General features: G+C 44.4%; 1 protein-coding gene across 1 annotated transcript in view; it reads left to right on the plus strand.

The window, feature by feature from the left end:
• NPSR1 (neuropeptide S receptor 1) overlaps positions 1–19,351 on the plus strand; it is a 111,052-nt gene that overhangs the window by 77,645 nt on the left and 14,056 nt on the right. Inside the window, exons 3-6 of the mRNA XM_015422533.1 lie at positions 1,773–1,876; positions 4,490–4,583; positions 12,487–12,688; positions 18,845–18,921. Of these exons, the coding sequence (XP_015278019.1) occupies positions 1,773–1,876; positions 4,490–4,583; positions 12,487–12,688; positions 18,845–18,921 (477 nt within the window). The remainder of the gene's footprint in view (positions 1–1,772; positions 1,877–4,489; positions 4,584–12,486; positions 12,689–18,844; positions 18,922–19,351) is intronic.

Raw genomic sequence — 19,351 nt, forward strand, 5'->3', positions numbered from 1 at the left:
GGCCACGGCCATACAAGGAAAAACTCTATGGTTTTCCCTTGTATGGTCGTGGCCCCGTCCCCAGCGGGCCTGGCGTCATGACGTCACTTCCCTGTGACGTGCATGCGGCGCACGCATGCCCCAGAATATGATCGGGAGTCCCCCGCCGGCAGGGTAAGTGCCACTTGGCAACCCTAGTCTGGAGCAGACTGCTATGTGAAATGTTATTGACCTTTGTAATTTTTCTGTGAAGGAATAAGTGGTTGTTTTTTTCATTACCTGACACTAAATGATGTTATGGTTTTAAGATAGTCTCTTTGGTTATTATATTGTTCTACGGGCATCTAGCACACATCTGTATATATATTTTTTCATTTCTGACCAACCCCCAGGTGGAACCTGGAGCTCCTGGAATCACAACGGATGTCCAGACCACAGATATCAGTTCCCCTGGAGAAACATGGCCACTTTGGAGGGTGAACTCTATGGCATTATACACTGCCAGGCCCCTCCCTTCCCCGAAACCCTGCCCTGCCTAAGCTCCACTCCCCAAATCTCCAGGAATTTCCCTGCACAGAGTTGGCAACCCTAGGTCCAAGTCCACATTTCCCCTTCCCAGAAGAGCTTTTTCTGAAAACCAAAATTAGTCAGCTGGGCCGTCATTGTACGTGTATATTTTTACACTAAGCTCTGGGGGTTCTAGACCCCTCCCTTGTCCTTGTCCACTGCGCTGTAACGTGGCTCTCCTGCTCCCTTTCAGTCAAAGCCTTTGTAGAACCTCAATTCTCAGTGTCCTGCTGCTTGTTCTTCTCTTAGTTTCTGTCTCAGAAGCAGAATTCCAGCGGGGCTCTAAGAGAGACTCAGCTTGAAGCATGCAAGGCTAAAAGGCAGCTATTCCCATCGTGTTCAAAAGCCTTCATCTTTTTTCTCCCCCTCCAGTCTAAACACCCCTATTTCCCCAGTCCATTTTTCCAGACATGGTCCACACACACACCCCTTTCTGTATGAGACACTGAGAATAAAATAAAAAGACTCCGGAATGGCATGGTGAAGACGACAATAATCCTTTTAGAAATCACTGTCAAGCTCCAGCAGGGCACAGTGCTGGGAGGTTGGAAAACATTCAGTGCAAAAGTTTGAGTGTCAGACTGGGGTTTGGAGGACCCAGGTTCAAATCCCCATTCTGCTATGGAAGCTGTGTAGGTGACCTTGGGCCAGCCACACACTCTCAGCCTGACTTACCTCAGAGAGTTGTTATGAGGAGAAGGGAAGGAGAATGATATGCATCACCTTTGTCTGGGCCTCCTTGGAGGAAGGGTGGGATACAAAGGTGATGGATCGATCCCAGCTCTGCCTCTGGCCTCAGAATCTGAGCCTCAAGAAACCTCTTAAACCTCTCCAGGAATAATCATGGCGGCCGAGGGCCTCCTGTTTTGTATGCTTGACAGGAGGGCAGGAAGAAGAAGAAGAAGAAGAGGAGGAGATTGGATTTATACTCCGCCCTTCAGAGCGGTTTACAATCTCCTTTCCCTTCCCCTCCCCACAACAGACACTCTGTGAGGTGGGGGGGCCTGAGAGAGCTCTTTTGAGAACTGCTCTTGAGAGAACAGTTCTGAATGAACTTCTGATTGACCCAAGGTCACACCAGCAGCTGCATGTGGAGGAGGGGGAATCTAATTCAGTCCTCCCAGATTAGAGTCCACGCTCCTAACCACTACGCCAAACTGGAAGTGGGATTGTGCACCGTGCTGTATCTGTGTAACTCTAATTGGTTTTTTAAAATATTTTAACAGATTGTTTTACAGGACTCATAAACATCATGACTGATATAATTTGGCGCTTCACTGGAGATTTCATGGCCCCTGATCTCGTCTGCCGAATTGTGCGGTATTTGCAGGTACAAGATCTGATAAACTTTGGATAGTTTCTTGATGTGTTTATTCCTTTAGTAAGTCCTTGCTTACTGTGAAATAACTGAAATCATACTGTATGGGGGTTCGGGAGAAAAAGATATAGCAATGAGCCATTAACAAAAAATGACATCTTGATATAGTGTCACTTTTCTTTAAAAAAAATCACACCACAAGATAAAATTTCACTGAGTGCTTCAATCACATTCATTGATTGATTGTGCTTACACATCCCTTGAGATGCATTCTTGACTCATTTTGGTCATAATTTTTCATAGTGTACAGAGTGAACTAGTAAAATATGTCTTTGGAGCTGAGTACCCTTCACTTCTTAAAAGTCAAAATGTATAATAGAAAACAATAATACAGTCTCACGGAATCAACGGGATGTATTTTCAACAAACAATGTTCAGTTTGATTGGGATTGTCTTCCAACCATTTACATTCTTGTTGCCCTTTCTTCCAACAGCCCAGAAAGGGCTCATGAGGACATCTCCTTTTCTCTTGAATCTCGTGGGTTATTCAGACTGGCTGCTTTCACACACATTGGATAATGCACTTTCAAGGCACTCAGTCGTCATTTTCAAGTGGATTTTCCAGGAATTCACTTTCCCAGAAAATCCACTTGCAAATGATTGCTAAAGGGTGTTGAAAATGCATTATCCGACATGTGTGAAAGCGACCTGTGAAAGCATGACTCACTTAGGGCTCGCTGGGGGTGCCATCAACAGAGCTCCCAGGTTTTCCCTACTGTAAAAATCACATCTGCAGAGAAGGGCTGATTCAGATCAAGACCTTGGTGCAGAGAGAGCAATGGTTAGGCCTACATGACCCCGGGGAGCTGCAATTTGCTTCCATACCTGTACGTTCATTATTATTAGTAAAGGTAAAGTTTTCCCTTGCTCGAAAGCCAGTCGAATCCGACTCTAGGGACTTGGTGCTTATCTCTGTTTCCAAGTTGAAGAGCCAGCGCTGTCCAAAGACAATTCCGTGGTCATGTGGCCGGCATGACTAGACGCCGAGGCACACGAAACGCTGTTACCTTCCCACCGAAGTGGTGCCTATTTATCTACTTGCAATTTCTTGCTTTCGAACTGCTAGGTTGGCAGGAGCTGGGACCAGAGACGGGAGCTCACTCTGTCATGCAGCACTCGGGTCTCGAACTGCTGAACTACCGACCTTCCAGTCTGCAGTTCAGCGTCTTAACCACTTGAGCCACCGCAGTTATTATTACCAGTAAATAACTCCCCAGGGTGATTTCAGGTCAGGATAATGCAGTGGGTAGGAAAGTTTAAAGCCTTCAACTGCCATAGAGCACCAGTATAAATTGGGTGCTAGGCATGTGAATTAAAAAACACCACTGGGAGCTCCCCCCCACCCCCAGAACTGCCAGTGTCTCATGTAGATGAGCCCTCAGGGTCCCCCAGTGAGATCTGCAGTCTCAGCAAATGTTTCCATCTGGGTCTCCTCAGTGACCCCCCCCACAATCCAGTCCGTGTCTCCTCCAGTGACCCTCACCATAGTCCTACCCCAAGCATAAATCTTTAAAAAAAATATATTATCCTGGCTTTGTAATGGGATGCTTTCTTATTGAGAATTCTGACACGGTTACTTTTATTATTTGTCTTATTTGTATTTTGTGAGCCCCCTTGGGCCAGTCTCCGGAGAGGTGGCCTATAAATTAAATAAATCAATGTATGCTGGTGTCTGTGACCGCTGTAACATTGTGCTAAGGTTGTATTGGGGTTCTGTGGCATTCGCTGTCGCCATGCTGTAGCCTGAGCACATGCTGGCGTGGCCATCCTTCGGATGCTCTGTCAGCACCGCTCCCGCAGAAGTTCTCATATCTGATTCAAGAACATGTTTTTTTCATGATTCGTTGGGGGAATGGCTTCAGAGTGTGCTCCAGTGAGTGAAAGTGTATTTATTTATATGGATATTTAAGCCCCACTTTTCTCCCCAGGGGGGGAACCCAAAGCAGCTTACAATACCATTCTCCTCTCCTCCGTTTTACCCTCACAACCACCACTCTGTGAGGTAGACAAGATGGAGAAAGATGAACTGGCCCGAGGCCACCCAGCAAGCTTTCATAGCCGAGTGGGGGTTTGAACCTGGGTCTCCGAGATCCTGTCTGATACTCCACCCGCTACATCACACTGGCTTAAACTGCTGTGTTTGCTCTTCATTTCGTGCAGTATTAGGGCAAATGTATTTAATTCATAGAATCATAGAGTTGGAAGGGGCCATACAGGCCATCTAGTTCAACCCCCTGCCCAATGCAGGACCAGCCTAAAGCATCACTGACAAATATATAGAATCATAGAATTGTTTCATTTATACCCCGGCTTTCTCCCCAATGTGGACCCAAAGCAGTTGACATCATTCTCCTGTCCTCGGTTTTGTCCTCACAGCAACCCTGTGAGGTAGATTAGGGTGAGAGTGAGTGACTGACCCAAGGTCACCCGGCAAGCTTCCATGGCAGAGCTGGGCTTCGAACCCGTGCCTCTCAGACCTTGGTCCAACACTCTTCCCACTACACCACACTGTTGTCGTTCATATATCTTGTAACAACTAAGCTTACTTCTTCCCTTCTTCTTTAGGTTGTACTTTTGTATGCTTCAACCTACGTCCTAGTTTCACTGAGCATAGACAGATATCATGCCATAGTCTATCCCATGAAGTTCTTTCAGGGAGGTAAGAGGCTTTTCCCCCCTACTGTGTTGCAATTGTTTTGTCCTTAAACCATAATTTCACTAGATAACTTTCCTATGAAATAGTCATTTACATTATTAAATAAAGAGTCATTATTCATGAATAATGAACAACCCTATTTTAGTTATTCCAGGTCGCTGGCACTGTTCAGGCCCTCTCGCTGTTTTTCAAATAGCTGCGATGCTACCCTTCGAGCTTCTTTTTATTCTGCTTCCTATTGTTCTGCAGATGTCAGGTGATATTTTGCTTCAAGAAGCATTCCAGATTTTTTTTCTTTTCTTTTGTGTGGGAAAGCAACTAGCACTCCCCACAAAAAAAGAACTTTAAAGAACCCAACCCTGATGGACATTTTGAAACATTAATAGTGACTTCAAAGATTTAATGAGTTAGGCACTGAACCTAAATCACACTATTTTCTGACTTGCAAAAATTCCATTAATGATTATGCAATTTTGCATAGTGCTCAAATATACTTAAGAAAATAGAGAATAAGTAAAGTAAATAAGGGAAGTAAACAGTAAAATGCAAGTCTGATGGAACACATCTAGTAACAGAGTATGGTAGATGCTTTCTGGAACTGTACCACTTCACATTCTGGGTTGGAACACTACTTTAAATGCTTATTCATTTTATTTATTTAGTAAATTTTTACCTCAGACTCCCTCTGAGGAGTTTAGAGCAACATATGTGGTTTCCCCTCTTTCATATCATCCTCACAACAACCCAGTGAGGTAGATTAGGCTGAGAGAGAATGACTGGCCAATGCTCCCCCACATTAAAAAAAAAACCTTTCTGCATGTAGAAAACAGGCACGTCCAGGCTATTTTAGGTTAGAACATTTCTCTCAGAAGAGCTATTAACTATGTTGTTGGTGTTATCTATATAATTTAGAAGAAGAAGATAAGAGATTGGATTTATACCCCGCCCTTCACTCGGAGTCTCAGAGTGGTTTACAAACTCCTTTCCCTCCCCCTCCCCACAACAGACACCCTGTGAGGTAGGTGGGGCTGACCCACGAAGATTACGCCTATGAATGAGTTCCTGCTGGGCTTTTTCTACAAGAAGAGCCCTGAACACATCTAATAACACAGTATGGTAGATGCTTTCTGGAACCATAGCACTTCACATTCTGGGTTGGAGCACTACTTTAAATGCTTATTCATTTTATTTAGTTAGTACATTTTTACCTCAGCCTCCCTCTGAGGAGTTTAGAGCAACATATGTGGTTTCCCCTCTTTCATATCATCTTCACAACAACCCAGTGAGGTAGATTAGGCTGAGAGAGAATGACTGGCCAATGCTCCCCCACATTAAAAAAAAAACCTTTCTGCATGTAGAAAACAGGCACGTCCAGGCTATTTTAGGTTAGAACATTTCTCTCAGAAGAGCTATTAACTATGTTGTTGGTGTTATCTATATAATTTAGAAGAAGAAGATAAGAGATTGGATTTATACCCCGCCCTTCACTCGGAGTCTCAGAGTGGTTTACAAACTCCTTTCCCTCCCCCTCCCCACAACAGACACCCTGTGAGGTAGGTGGGGCTGACAGAGCTCTGACAGAAACTGCTCTTTTTCAAGAACACCTCTGACAAAACTATGGCTTGCCAAAGGTCATCCAGCAGCTGCAAGTGGAGGAGGGGGGAATCAAACCCAGTTCTCCCAGATTAGAGTCCACACGCTTAACCAATGGGGACCCAAAGTGGCTTACATCATACTCCTTGCTTGCATTTTACCATCACAACAACCCTGTGAGGTAGGTTAGGCTGAGAGAGTATCACTGGCCCAAGGTCACCCAGTAAGCTTCCATGGCACATGTGGAGATTTGAACCTGGGTCTCCCAGATACTAGTCTGACACTCTTAACCACTACACCACACTGACTCTCATTATTACTATTATTATGTTGTTGTTGTTGCTGTTATTTATTAATTGAATATAATTTTGCCAAATTGTACGGGAATTCAGGCGGCAGTTTTAAGGAAGCCACCAATGACTGAGGTAGAATTATTTTAAAAGGATTCTGAGGCCCAACTAGACGATACTGCATCCTGTATGTGCCCAGGGGACATTGAGCCGTTTAAAAGTTTGTTTTACTTTTAAAATCCCTGTGCAGGCCCAGTCCTGCCATGGACCACAGCATGAGGGAAGAGGGGCTCCTTCTCCCCCCACCCGCCATTTTGGTTCTCACCCCACATAATTGTCCATGCTATTAGCAGTCCCCCAAAGTGATTTTTAAAGTGAAAAAATCGGCTTTGAATTGGTGCTGTGTCTCTGTGGTGGACTTGGTGACACAATTGTCACATAGTTTGGCCCTGAACTGATCTGGGAAATCACAATCAATTGGTGTTAGACTCAGGACTCAAGCTGGTTGTAGGCCAAAATCAGAGCCTTGAGTTGTGCCCAGAAGACAACAGGAAGACAGTGAAAATAAAGTACCTATGTAATGTTCTCCTGAAGATAAAACGCAGCCTGAGGTACTCAGAAGACAACAGAGAGGGCAGACCATAGGAGTGATGCTTGTGGGAGGGAAGTAAGATTTGTCCCACAGAATTTATATCATCAGGAGTCTCAATTACATTAGCTTCTCGGTATATGGGAGTATGCTAACATGGAATAAACGTAACATATTCTGATGAGAGGCAACAAGTCTGAAATACTTCACGACCCAGTGGGTTTCTCTCGCTGCCCAGTTAAAGATCTCAGAAACCAAACAAAAAAGACCAAGATTTACGACTGGCTGCTGCTCTTTGATAAGGGTCTTGTTCTCACAGCCCGAAAGTATAAGTTCGCTGGCTACAATCTTATCATTCAAGCCAAGAGCTTGATGTAGTGTAATGAAGTCTCACACACAGGCAATGACTTCCAGTTAGACTTTTCAGTCCTTTCAGTCTGGCAGAAGTGATCAAGCTGATTAAGTCTGCAGAAGTTCCCCAACAATAGCTTATGTAGTGCTTCAGAATGCAAAGGCAACTCATGAGCAGAGGAGGCGGACTGCTATTCTATGCATGACTTGCACCCTAAGACCTTCCTTGTCTCTTCCTTGAGGCATATTCTTACCTACAGTACACTCTTTGGCACTGGGCGCATAGAGGATTTTAAAGGAATTCCATAAACAACTGGCAAGACTAAAAGTGTGAAATCAGAAACAACTAATTACCCCCGATGCATGCATGACTTAGCATTCTGTGCAAACTTGGGATTCATAACGTCTCACCCTCTGCAGAGTAAAAAGTAAGATAGCATCCCATCTCTGTGCCTTTGGACATTTAACTAACAGAGAGATTATTTTCTTAGCCTTTAAAAAGTTATGGTTGCAGTCCTAAGAATACTTTCCTGGGAAAGTAAGCCCCATTAAATACAGTGGGACTTACATCTGAGTTGACTTGCTTAGAATTGCTCCCTACGTGCCTCACATCCATTCATAGCAGGCTTCCCAAGCACTTACCGTGATTTGGCGGGGGACACAGACGTCTTCACAGGATCATTCCTGCGGGGACAACAGATGTGTGGGCCAGGAGATCCGAAGATTGTTTGGCAGCCTGAAACTCTAGCTCTTTTTGTGGCGAGCTAGGTTTATTTGGGGGCTGAGAGAACTGTGACTGACCCAAGGTCACCCAGCTGGTTTCAAGTGGAGGAGTGGGGAATTAAACCCAATTCTCCAGATCAGAGTCCACCACTCTTAACTACCACGCCAACGGCATATTCCAGCTGATGGATAACAGTGAAGCGGTCAGTGGTATTAAACAGTGGAGCGGTCAATGGTACTGATGGATCTAACAATATCAACAGGGATGACCTTCGTCTATACAGTTATGAACGTTCACCAGTTCACCAGCTGTATCAGTTCCAATCTGAATCTGGATTGAAATGGGTCTGAATCTGGATTGAAATGGGTCAAGGGCATATGTGTCATCTAAGAACCCCTGCAGCTGTTCTGCCACTACACACTCCATTACCTTCCCCAGAAAAGGGAATACTGGGGACCGACGTATAACTGTTCACCTCAGCCTTAGCCAGTGAACCTTTCAACGGTCTAAAAACTGCTTCCTTCAAAAGCTTACGGAGGGCCCCGCTCAGTCAGTGAAGCATTAGTGAGTTTAACCATTGGCTCCAGGGCCTTTTCCCAGCACAGTTTTAGAAGCCAGGATGCGCATTCAATGGTGGCTCTCGCACTCCCAAGGACCCTGTCAGTATCCATTGATAAGATCCATCTGAATCTATCTGTTACAAAAGGACAAACTTCTAACACTTCAGAAGAACTGTTGACCTCCCAGCTGAAATGGATAGGAGATATTTTATCAGCAAAGAACCTCACAAAAATATCACTGCTAGGGGACAAATTAACCTCACTGACAAGGTTGGACTTAGGTGTTATCAAGTCACAAACCATTTTCCATCAGTAGAGATCAAAGCGAGGGAATATTTCAAAAACGAACTGTTGACCTCCCAGCTGAAATGGATAGGAGATATTTTATCAGCAAAGAACCTCACAAAAATATCACTGCTAGGGGACAAATTAACCTCACTGACAAGGTTGGACTTAGGTGTTATCAAGTCACAAACCATTTTCCATCAGTAGAGATCAAAGCGAGGGAATATTTCAAAAACCTGCATATACAAAATTATTTCCATCTACACAGAAAAGCAGTCTTACAGCCACGTAGCTCCCCCAACTCAATACCTTGTTCCAAAACAGGATATCTTCTTGTCCCTGTATTTGGCACAAGTGGGTGTCTGGATTGATTAATGAATGGGATGTGGGAGCTTCAGGGTGGTCATGGAGCTTCCACTCGTGCAATAGTTTCCAAATTCATTTAATCAGAGAAGATAGCCTTAAAGGAATGGATCAGTAGTTCATGAAGTACTCTGGACCAGACGAATCACTTTGTGAGTGGTTCTGTGCATGGGATTGTGCCAAGCCTCAAGATGTTTCTTGGCATTAGAACTATAGCCATGGGGAGGGTAATCCAAGAGCCAGTTTGGCATAGTGGTTAAGAGTGAGGGACTCTAATCTGGAGAACTGGGTTTGATTTCCCACTCCTCTACATGCAGCCAGCTGGGTGACCTTGGGTCAGTCACAGTTCTCTCAGAGCTGTTCTCTCTCAGAGCTCTCTCAGCCCCACCTACCTCACAGTGTGTATGTTGTGGGGAGAGGAAGGGAAGGAGATTGGAAACCATTCTGAGACTCCAAGTGAAGGGCAAGGTATAAATCCTCCTCCTCCTCCTCCTCCTCCTCCATTCTAGGTCCACTGTCTGAACATTCACCTTTCATTTTAAAAAGTAGCTATTTGACCCTTTTACATGTTGATAAAAATGGGCAGGCAGGATTCTACCCATTTGTACAAAGTAATGAGAGGACCTGCAAGATCTCAAAAGCTAAGCAGGCTTGGCCCTGGTTAGTATTTGGAGGGGAGACCACCAACAGAGGCAGGAAATGGTAAACAGCCTCTGAATGTCTCTTGCCTTGAAAACTACAGCATTGCCATAAGTTGGCCGTGACTTGATGGCAATTTCCACCACCAACACCAACGCCACAAGTCTGCCTGTTCATATTTACTCTATTTCACATAACGGAGCATGTGAACTAAACCACTCCTACTCCTTGCTTTCCCATTCTATGCTGTTTACAGCATTTTCTTTCCCCCAGCCCAGCTCCATTAATTAAAAATATCCAGACTGGTTTGGGCTGAGTTGTCACCCAGCTATATCTGTTGATGGATGGCTGCCCAGATACCTCCCCAGAGGTTTTGGCTAGGGCTTTGGAGGCCATGGCTGATTGGTTGAAGCAGAGTCAACTGAAATTATATCCATCTAAGACAGAGGTCCTGTGCCTGAACCACAGAGAGATGGAACCGGGGATCCAGCTCCCCACCCTTGACAGGGCTCTGTTAGCACCAGCATCGACAGTGAGGAGTCATCTAAGACAGAGGTCCTGTGCCTGAACCGCAGAGAGATGAAACCGGGAATCCAGCTCCCCACCCTTGACGGGGCACTATTATCACCAGCGTCATCAGTGAGGAGTCTGGGTGTGACCATGGACGCCTCACTTTCAACGGAGGCCCAGGTCACGACCATTGCCAAATCAGCCTTTTACCATCTTTGGCAGGTCAGGCAATTGGCCCCCTTTCTCTCTCCCCCCCATGGCTTAGCCACAGTGATCCATGCATTGGTCACCTCCGGGCTGGACTACTGTAACTCGCTCTATGCAGGGCTCCCCCTGAGACTGATCTGGAAACTCCAGCTGGTTCAAAAAGCAGCTACCTGTGTCCTTACTGGGACCTCAGGACAAGCATATATGCAGCCTACGCTCTGCCAGCTGCATTGGCTTCCAGCTGAGTATTGGATCAAGTTCAAGGTTTTGGTATTGACCTTTAAAGCCCTTTGCAGGCTGGGACCATCATATCTGCAGGACCGTTGCTCCTCCTATGTCCTCTAAAGAGCTTTGTGCTCCTCAAATCAGTTACCTGCTGGTGGACCCTTGCGAGAGGGATGTCCACTTAGCCTTGGCCACAGCCAGAGCTCTTGCGAGTGAAATCAGGGCCCTGCAGGATTTACTACCATTCTGCAGGGCCTGTAAAACAGAGCTGTTTCGCCAGGTCTTTGGTCAAGGAGGCAGACACCATACGAGATTGCCCCCCGCACCCTACCCACCCATTCTATTTACCCTCCTATGCGCAAGTATTCTTAGATATGAATCGGTGGGAATTTGTCCACTTGCAAAAACTAGTACATCTGAGTGCCTGTACAGGGGTTGAAGTCTCTGAAAGTATTTAAATTGGATTATCACCATCTGCTGATTTATGTATAGAGCCCAATTTTAATTTTTACTGTATTATGTTTTAATCTTTTAAATTGTTATATTTATATGGTGTGCCCACTTGTGGGGTAGGATATAAGTCAAACAAACAAACAAACACGTGTCTAAAGCTTGGCAGCCTCATGTGAAAAAAATAGTCACTCCACAAATTGGTTGCCCCACTTAAAAATTACAAAAAAACACTTTTTAAAACACATTCAACCATTTCTATTTGTAGAGTGATCATTTTTCAGGTCAGGCTGCCAAGCTTTAGACCCTGGGTTGAATCCTGCCAGCTTTCTCACCCAATCTTGCCCCGTTCCCCTCCTTTCAGTGGCCCCCTGTCCCTCGTGGCTTTTGTCCATGCAGGGCCACTGATTCTCAGCATAGTCCTCTTAGGTGGCCAAGGAGACCCTTGCTTCCTTTTTCACAGCTGAAAAGGTGGTTGAATACAGTCCAATTGCTGTAGTTGTGGGGATGCACCCACTGGTCCCATCCCAGTTAACAGCTTTATCGCCACCTGAGAATTTTTAACTGGTGATGCTGGAGGTTGAAGTAGAGACCTTCCACATGCAAAACCTAGTTATGCTCTACCACTGAGATATGGGCCCCTCCATAACAAAATGAAGCTGCAACATATTTCTAGCTAGCTTTTTCCAGAGACGATTCCTATCCATTTCTACGTCATTCTTCTCTAGGCTGCCTGTTGCCCTCCTCTTGAATGAAGTGGAATGAATCTCAGTCATCAGTGACTTTTCTTTGTTTGAAATCACAGTAGCTCCCTTCTGAAATTACCATGAGCCCCATTAGGACCACAGCGTTTGATACAGGCCCTCAATTATCCTTCATCACTTACAAAAAAAATACCTGCAGTAAATCCATCCATAATTATTTTAATCCCAAAATTGAGCTCAATAAATTGTTCTCATTTCACAGCAGGCAACCAACAATGATTATCGCACCATTGTGGCGCACTCCTTCTCTCAGGGCTCTCTTACTACTGCATCATTATTCTCTGGACAGGGAATAAAATACGCACTTTGATTGATTACCTACATGTATTAATGGGACCTTGTTCCTTCTTGAACAGAAAGGCAGGCGAAAGTCCTCATTGTGGTTGCCTGGAGCCTCGCATTCCTGTTTTCCATTCCGACTCTGATCATATTTGGGAAACGGCAGCTGTCCAATGGGGAAGTGCAGTGTTGGGCTGTCTGGCCAGATGACTCTTACTGGATCCCATACATGACCACAGTGGCCTTCCTGGTGTACTTTATCCCACTGATTATTATCAGGTAAGAATCCATTTTATGCTGATAAATCACAGTTACTCCAATCCAGGGGCAGACGTGGATCCACGTATAACTGGGAAATTCCCCGCTCATTCTCATGGAGCCGTACAATCTGCATAAGCCAAGGAATGTGTGTGTTTTAGCTCCTCTTTGAAATGAATGAGGAAGCCACCAGAGATTCCTGCACAGAAGGAAGCACATCACACTCAACATAGATCACTAAATCGGAGGGATATAACCATGCAGTCAGCTGTATCGCCCGCACTCAACATAGATCACTAAATCGGAGGGGTATGGGAGTAACCATGCAGTCAGCTATATCGCCGGTCTATTACTATGAATAATACACAGGCAATTATTCATGTGGATATATTGCTTACATATTAATGAGTCAGATGGAGCATAATATTTACATCTTTTCTCCCCCTTTCATTCTGTGTGCCCCAGTAAATACCACCAAAATGTATGTTGCATTAATAGTTAAGGATGTTTGACTGAATGAAAATAAAACCTTCAGTGCTGAAAATGGTCAAATCGGTCTTGGGTTTTACAGAGCTCTGTTATGGCTGTGTCATTATTCTCTGGTCAGAGAAAAAAAACTGCTTTAATGAACTTTCAAAAAATATTGCATTCCCAAAATCTTGAAAAGCTGAGTCCCATCAGTGGTCAGAGAAGACGACTCTCATCATGAGTAGATAAACAAGTTCACACAAAGCTAGTCATAATGCCACCAGGTTTTGTTTTTTTATTGTTTTTTTCAAAAAGATTGCAGAAAACATGAGATGATTCAGATGACAGCAACCGGACTGAGTTGGGATGCAGAACCCCTTGGTAGTGACGGCCAAGTTTCTAAAAGTGGCTCCACACTTTACATGGAATTTGTGTTTTGCAACAGGACAGCTAAATTGCGCTGGTATTTACTGTCACAAATGTGCAAAACAGGCTGGTGACTACCCCGTTAGTTTGTATGGCAGTCCAGCAGAGGCTTTGCTCTTGTTTTTGTCATTAACTCAAGACTGTGCAGGTACAGGGCAGCTGTAAAGCACCTGGAATGCCAAAATATTTATTGGTGGACTGCGTTGTGTATTATAAGCTGTACGCAAATGTGCATGTCAGATGTGCTTCCGGGAATAACTGTGTGCTTGTGCCTGGGAGCCCTGATGCAACTGCGGCTTCCTGTTCTGTGCACATGGTGTTTAAGAATGTACACCTGTCATTCCATTTAAGTGTTTGCTGTTCCTGTAGCAAGCATGGTTGTTATGTTCAGTGTGGCCACATTTTCCATGCACCCCAAAACATCAAGGCACACACAATCTCTTCTGCTATTCATTTTTTTCACTTAGTGCTCTTTCCTCCTTGTGATTGCCTTCCATTCCTTCTTCTCCAGCTGCCACTCCTTAAAATCTTGACTACACCAGGTATAAGAAGGCTTCTGTAAATGAGAAGGTTGAACTGTGGTTGAAGCTGACCCAAGAAGGAGCATTGATTTTGTGTGATGTTATGGTGCATGTCCCCACAGGTTGATTTTTGTGTGCATAGCTCCAATTCTGCAAGGAGCTGCTGCAGTCTGCACTAGGTTCATTATTCTCTGCTGGTGAACTCAACTTTTTGTTTAGTTACCGGTGAAGTAGTACCTTGTAAAGCAAATATTATTGTGTTTTAGAAATCTAAATGACCATTTTGTCAATAATCTCAGAATCCTGCACATTCTTCCCAACCCAGTCAACCTTTGTCTGCTTTTACTTATTAAAATAAACAATAAACTGACTGTGTGCACGGCTACATGCCTGTCCATTGTTTAGATGTGATCTCCATCTATTTTTCCCTCCTTGATCTTGAGCTCATACACATCCTCCATTAGATGAGTTTAATGTTCAGCAAGGGAAGATGAAGTGTAAAATGACTCAGCTGCAGGGGGGGGTCAAAGCTAGACGTGTCAGGCAAAAGACAGGTCACAGATGGAACTGGAAGTATACGTTAGATGCTCTGGTGTCTGGCTTGTCACCTCTCTCTAAAAAACTCTTCTGCACCTACAATGAAACAGATAAACTGTGTTGCCAAAAAAATCCCAGGGTATTACTAGCTGGCAGGAAGGCTCCATAGGGAGGAAGATCATCCAGGGAAAGGGGAGAGAGACACCCCAAGATCTGGCAGTTCTGGTGGTGCACAACAGGCTAGCAGAATGGTCCATGAATGGTTTCCCCCATGTCTCTTGATTTGCCACGAACGTCCCACATAACCAGGTGAGGGGAAGAGCCCACTCCCAGTTTCCCACTGGAATTAAACCAAGAGGATGGCAGGATGCCAGGTTTTCAAGGACAGCCCCCCTCCCCAAAGCAGTTCTTCTTTATCTCATCTTGTATTGTGCAGTTGGGTTCAAGTCAGGGACAGAGACGTAGCCTCAGTAGACAGCACCAGCATTAGGTATTTTAGCTTGCTGGGTAATTTATCCAGCTGGCTGATGTATTTTTGTTTTCATTTCCTTAGCAGATTTTATCCTGAGTCCTTTTGGAACTCCCAGTTAGGTTTGCACCTATTCTACCATATCTCACCCCCCCTTTTTTTGTATCCAAATAAACATTTTTGTTTTTACTTGGACTAAGTTGCTGCAAATAGTTTTTAAATGAAGCTTGAGCACTTGTCCTGAAAACATCTTGGTATTGTGCTATCTCAAGGGAGCAAGCAAAGGGTCGGTTTTCCATCCTAGGTTCTCTTTGCTGGATATTATGCAAATAAACTGCTGTCCAGGGTACTGAATGAGCAAAATGTGTAGCTGGGTGCACCTTTTATTCAAAGCATTCCACGGCTCCTGGAAGTGAAAAGAAGTTTTTCTTCCGTCTATTTGGTGACTCCCCCAGGACTTTCCTCCGCAACTGACCAATGGGCAACTGCTTCCTTAAGGCCCCACATATGCCCAGGACCAGAAGAAACAGGTACCCAAAAAACAGTAAAGCTCATCTTGGCAAACATGTGGTGGTCAACAAAATTTTAATGGGCTGTCAGATGTTGTGTTGGCAGGCAGCTCTGCATTTCCAATCACAACAGCTTTTTTTTTTGGTTATTGAAACCACAGCTGCAGCTATGCCACCATATTTATTAAGATGAAACTTAATTTGGCGATGGAACCAGGGAATGGGCGGGCTCTCCACCGCTGGAGGGCTTCAAGCAGAAGAAGATGCCAGGAAAGCTCTAGCTTTGTATTCTTGCACTCAGCAAGAGGCTAGATGGGATGGCTTGTAAGACCCCTTCCAACTTTTTGACCCTGTAGTTCTATGAAATGTGGATAACAATCCAGCCAAAGTCCAGCGCTTGGCAACTCCTTGATCTTGCTTACTTAATTCTTCCACCCAAACCAATAGGGTTTTAATGTGCTTCATTTGGTCTGGATTGCGCTCTGTATTTCTTTATGTATTTGAAGCACCCTAGATGTAGACTATGTTCTGGCAAAACTTTATTATGAGTCAGTATAAATAAAAATGCATACTAAGTCCCTTGCATTGTGATTCCTGGCCCCACTGGTGGACCTCCTGATGGCACTGGTATTTCTGGCCACTGTGTGATACAGAGTGTTGGACTAGATGGGCCTTTGGCCTGATCCAACATTGGCATCTCTTAAGTTCTTATGTTCTTACGATCCGTGATTGTAGCATAGCTGACTGGGGTAAGGAGACAGACCAAGGGATGGCTGAGGGACCTCTGCTCTCTCACCCCTTTTGGTACCTTACTCTTGTCCCTCCTTGAACCCCCAGGATAGACAGTAACCACTGCCATCACTCTGCTTATGAGAATGGTTAGCCTGAACAAGACTGGAGTACCTTTATTTCCCTCTTCCCAAGAAAGAGACTAGCTGAATGGATGCTGGCTGTGAGTCAAAAGCCAAGCAGAATACTGTGACTGGGGAGCTTTATCAATGAATGTAAACCTGTAGAAAGCAGGGAAGTTCAATTTTAAAAACAGGGAAAACCATAATGGATCCATGGAATCCATGAACCAATGAGATTCATTGCAGTAAATAGAATAAAGATAGGTTGGTGAAAGGCTGAGAAGGGGATGAGGCAGGGAAAGGAGAGAGGGCAGAGGTCACTTCGGGGGGATCGCGGGGGATCGCAGTTCCCCCGGGTGAGGTATGGGGGGCACATGAAGAAGCCCCGCCCCCTGCTTCCGGCCACCCCGCTTCCGGCCCTCATTCAGCCAGGAGGAGGCAGGAGAAGAGGGAGGGAGGGTAAGTTGCTTCCTCCCTGCCTCTCCCCACCCCTGCCTGCCGACCAGAACCGTTGGGGACGGGGTGTGTGGCCTTATGACACACTTCTGGTGATGTCAGGGGGTGTGGCCTTATGACACACTTCCGGTGATGTAAGGGTGTGTGGCATATGCTAATGAGTTATGCTAATGAGTTCCCCTAGCTCTTTTTCTACGAAATGACCCCTGCGAGAGGGTATGAAACAATGAGATTCATTACAACGATACTCAGATATTTTCTCAAGGCAATAATTTTTAAAATTAAATTTGATTTAATTTTTAGTTAAAAACAATTGGTATAATGCTCCCCCAATTTGAGCTAAATTTTGTGAATGTCGGCACTACGATTCCCTTTCCCCAAGGGTTACCTGTTTAAGCAAACGACCGGTGTGTCTGTGTGTCAAGTGCCATCAAGTTGCTTCCGACCTATGGTAATCCTGTAATCAGGTTTGGCAAACGGAGAGCCATGGCTTCCTTTATTGAATCGATTTCTCTCATTTTGGGTCTTCCCCCCCTTTTTTTTTTTTTTTGTTGCCTTCCGGTTTCCCTAGCTTTATTTTCTTTTCCAGTGACTCCTGTCTTCTCAAACCCATATTTAGGACATGCCAGTGCTTGCAGTAGGCCATGCTCAGAAGATAATGGGTCCAGTATCACCTTAGAATTCTCAAAGCCAATAACCCAAATTCCCATCTGTTGTGAGCTATAGGGAATCATGGATGGTCAAAGTTTTAACCCTTCTTCTCATTTCCTCTGGAACCCAAGGGATGTTCTCAAGAACACAAATATAGAGGGGGGGGGAATGTCCTAGAACTATTAGATGAGAAACCTTGCCTAACTCCTTTGCTATTCACTTAATTTGGTACCGCAACAGAAGATTTGCTATTCATAAGCTACATTTGTGTGTCTGAAATACTTCTCGTCTGCAGTCCAGAACATCAGTGTTGATGGACTCCACCATAGTGAGTGGAGAGAAAAAAATGAGCTGTGTCTCATTATATTGAAACGGGCAACAATGAATTATTATTCTGAATAGCAAGTCACCAGATGTGCAATTTTAAAGACCATTGGGTGCAATATTGATTGATGACAACAGGTAACCAAGAAGCCTGATGTGCTGCATTTTTACCTTTTTTAATTAAATTGGTGTTCTGGGGCCTTTTGTTGAATAGTCTGTGGTGAGGTTGCACGGATTCAAAGAATAACGAAGACTTGCTTCTCAACAGAGATCTGGTAACTTTCATGTCTGAAAGCATCCATTTTTTGTCTAAGCCCCCAAGTATTTGCTAACTGCCATCACTGATCTTAAAATGCTTCAATGAAAATCATTTTTCTGATAGAAACTGTGCTCATGACAAATTTCCATTTGTCAACATTTTCTGTGCCATTTCTATTAAACTATCCGTGCCTTTAAAGGTGGCCATTGTACAATCAAATGCAAGAACATGAGACTAGTTGGCTCTTTCAAGCAGCTGTTCTTCATAGACCGATCTCTCTTATGAGTTTTATGCAAAACAAAAGGTTGCCTCCACAACACTGGTCCTCTATGCACCATTCCTCCTACCTGGAATATTTACATTTTAATGTATGGTGTTTAATTATGAGTGGATGGGGAAGGATATGATGTAGACTGATGTAGATAGGAGAACCTTTTTGTTTGGATTCCATCCTCCTTCCAACCTCCTGTGCTGCAGATATTGTGAAAAAAGATCAGGAAGTTTTCCGGTTAAAAAAATTGTGCTACTACATAGCTTAAATCAAAATGTATGTGATATCAACTTCAACGGTGTCTGCATGCAAAAGATAACAGTTGTTAAAAGCTACTGTAATTGTCCTGGCAAGCTGTGGGTGTTATAGTTACAGCTCTTAGGTTTATCCCATCTAAAACTATTTCAAATTGTTTGTTCTCTCCCCCACTTGTAGTGTTATTTACTTCATTGTGATTCGAACAATATGGACTAAGAGCAGAGCTCATGCTGTGATTGTATCTAACTGTTCTGGTAAGTGATTTGAAGACCAAGTTGTGATCCTTTTTTGACCTTCAGAAGCTGGGAAGGCTGAAACTATTGCAAGGTGTTGGAATGAGCCTCTATTCATTCAGCAGAAATTCTGCTTACATGTGTACAATGGCTGGACAACTGGGAATCTTGGAATTGTTAGAAAAAGTCCACTCATACATAGAGAGCCTGTCTTTGTACAGTTGTACACATGCAGGTTTCTGTGCAAGTCTTTCAGTGAATGTGCAAAGGATGGTGATAGGGATAGTAAGCTCTGTCCCAGTGCCCCACGCGTGGGTTTAGATTTCTCCACTTTTGACGATTAGAATGGGACTACTATTGGGTAAGGTTCAGGATGAAAGAAGCTGAGTTTTCATTTGGATTTATGCAGTTCTGCTTCAAAGTATTTTGTCAGCCCCCAGCAAGGTAGCCC

This window comes from Gekko japonicus, unplaced genomic scaffold (genome assembly GCF_001447785.1).
Source record: "Gekko japonicus isolate JY-2015 unplaced genomic scaffold, Gekko_japonicus_V1.1 scaffold1355, whole genome shotgun sequence".
In the NCBI taxonomy this organism is placed as follows: Eukaryota; Metazoa; Chordata; class Lepidosauria; order Squamata; family Gekkonidae; genus Gekko; species Gekko japonicus.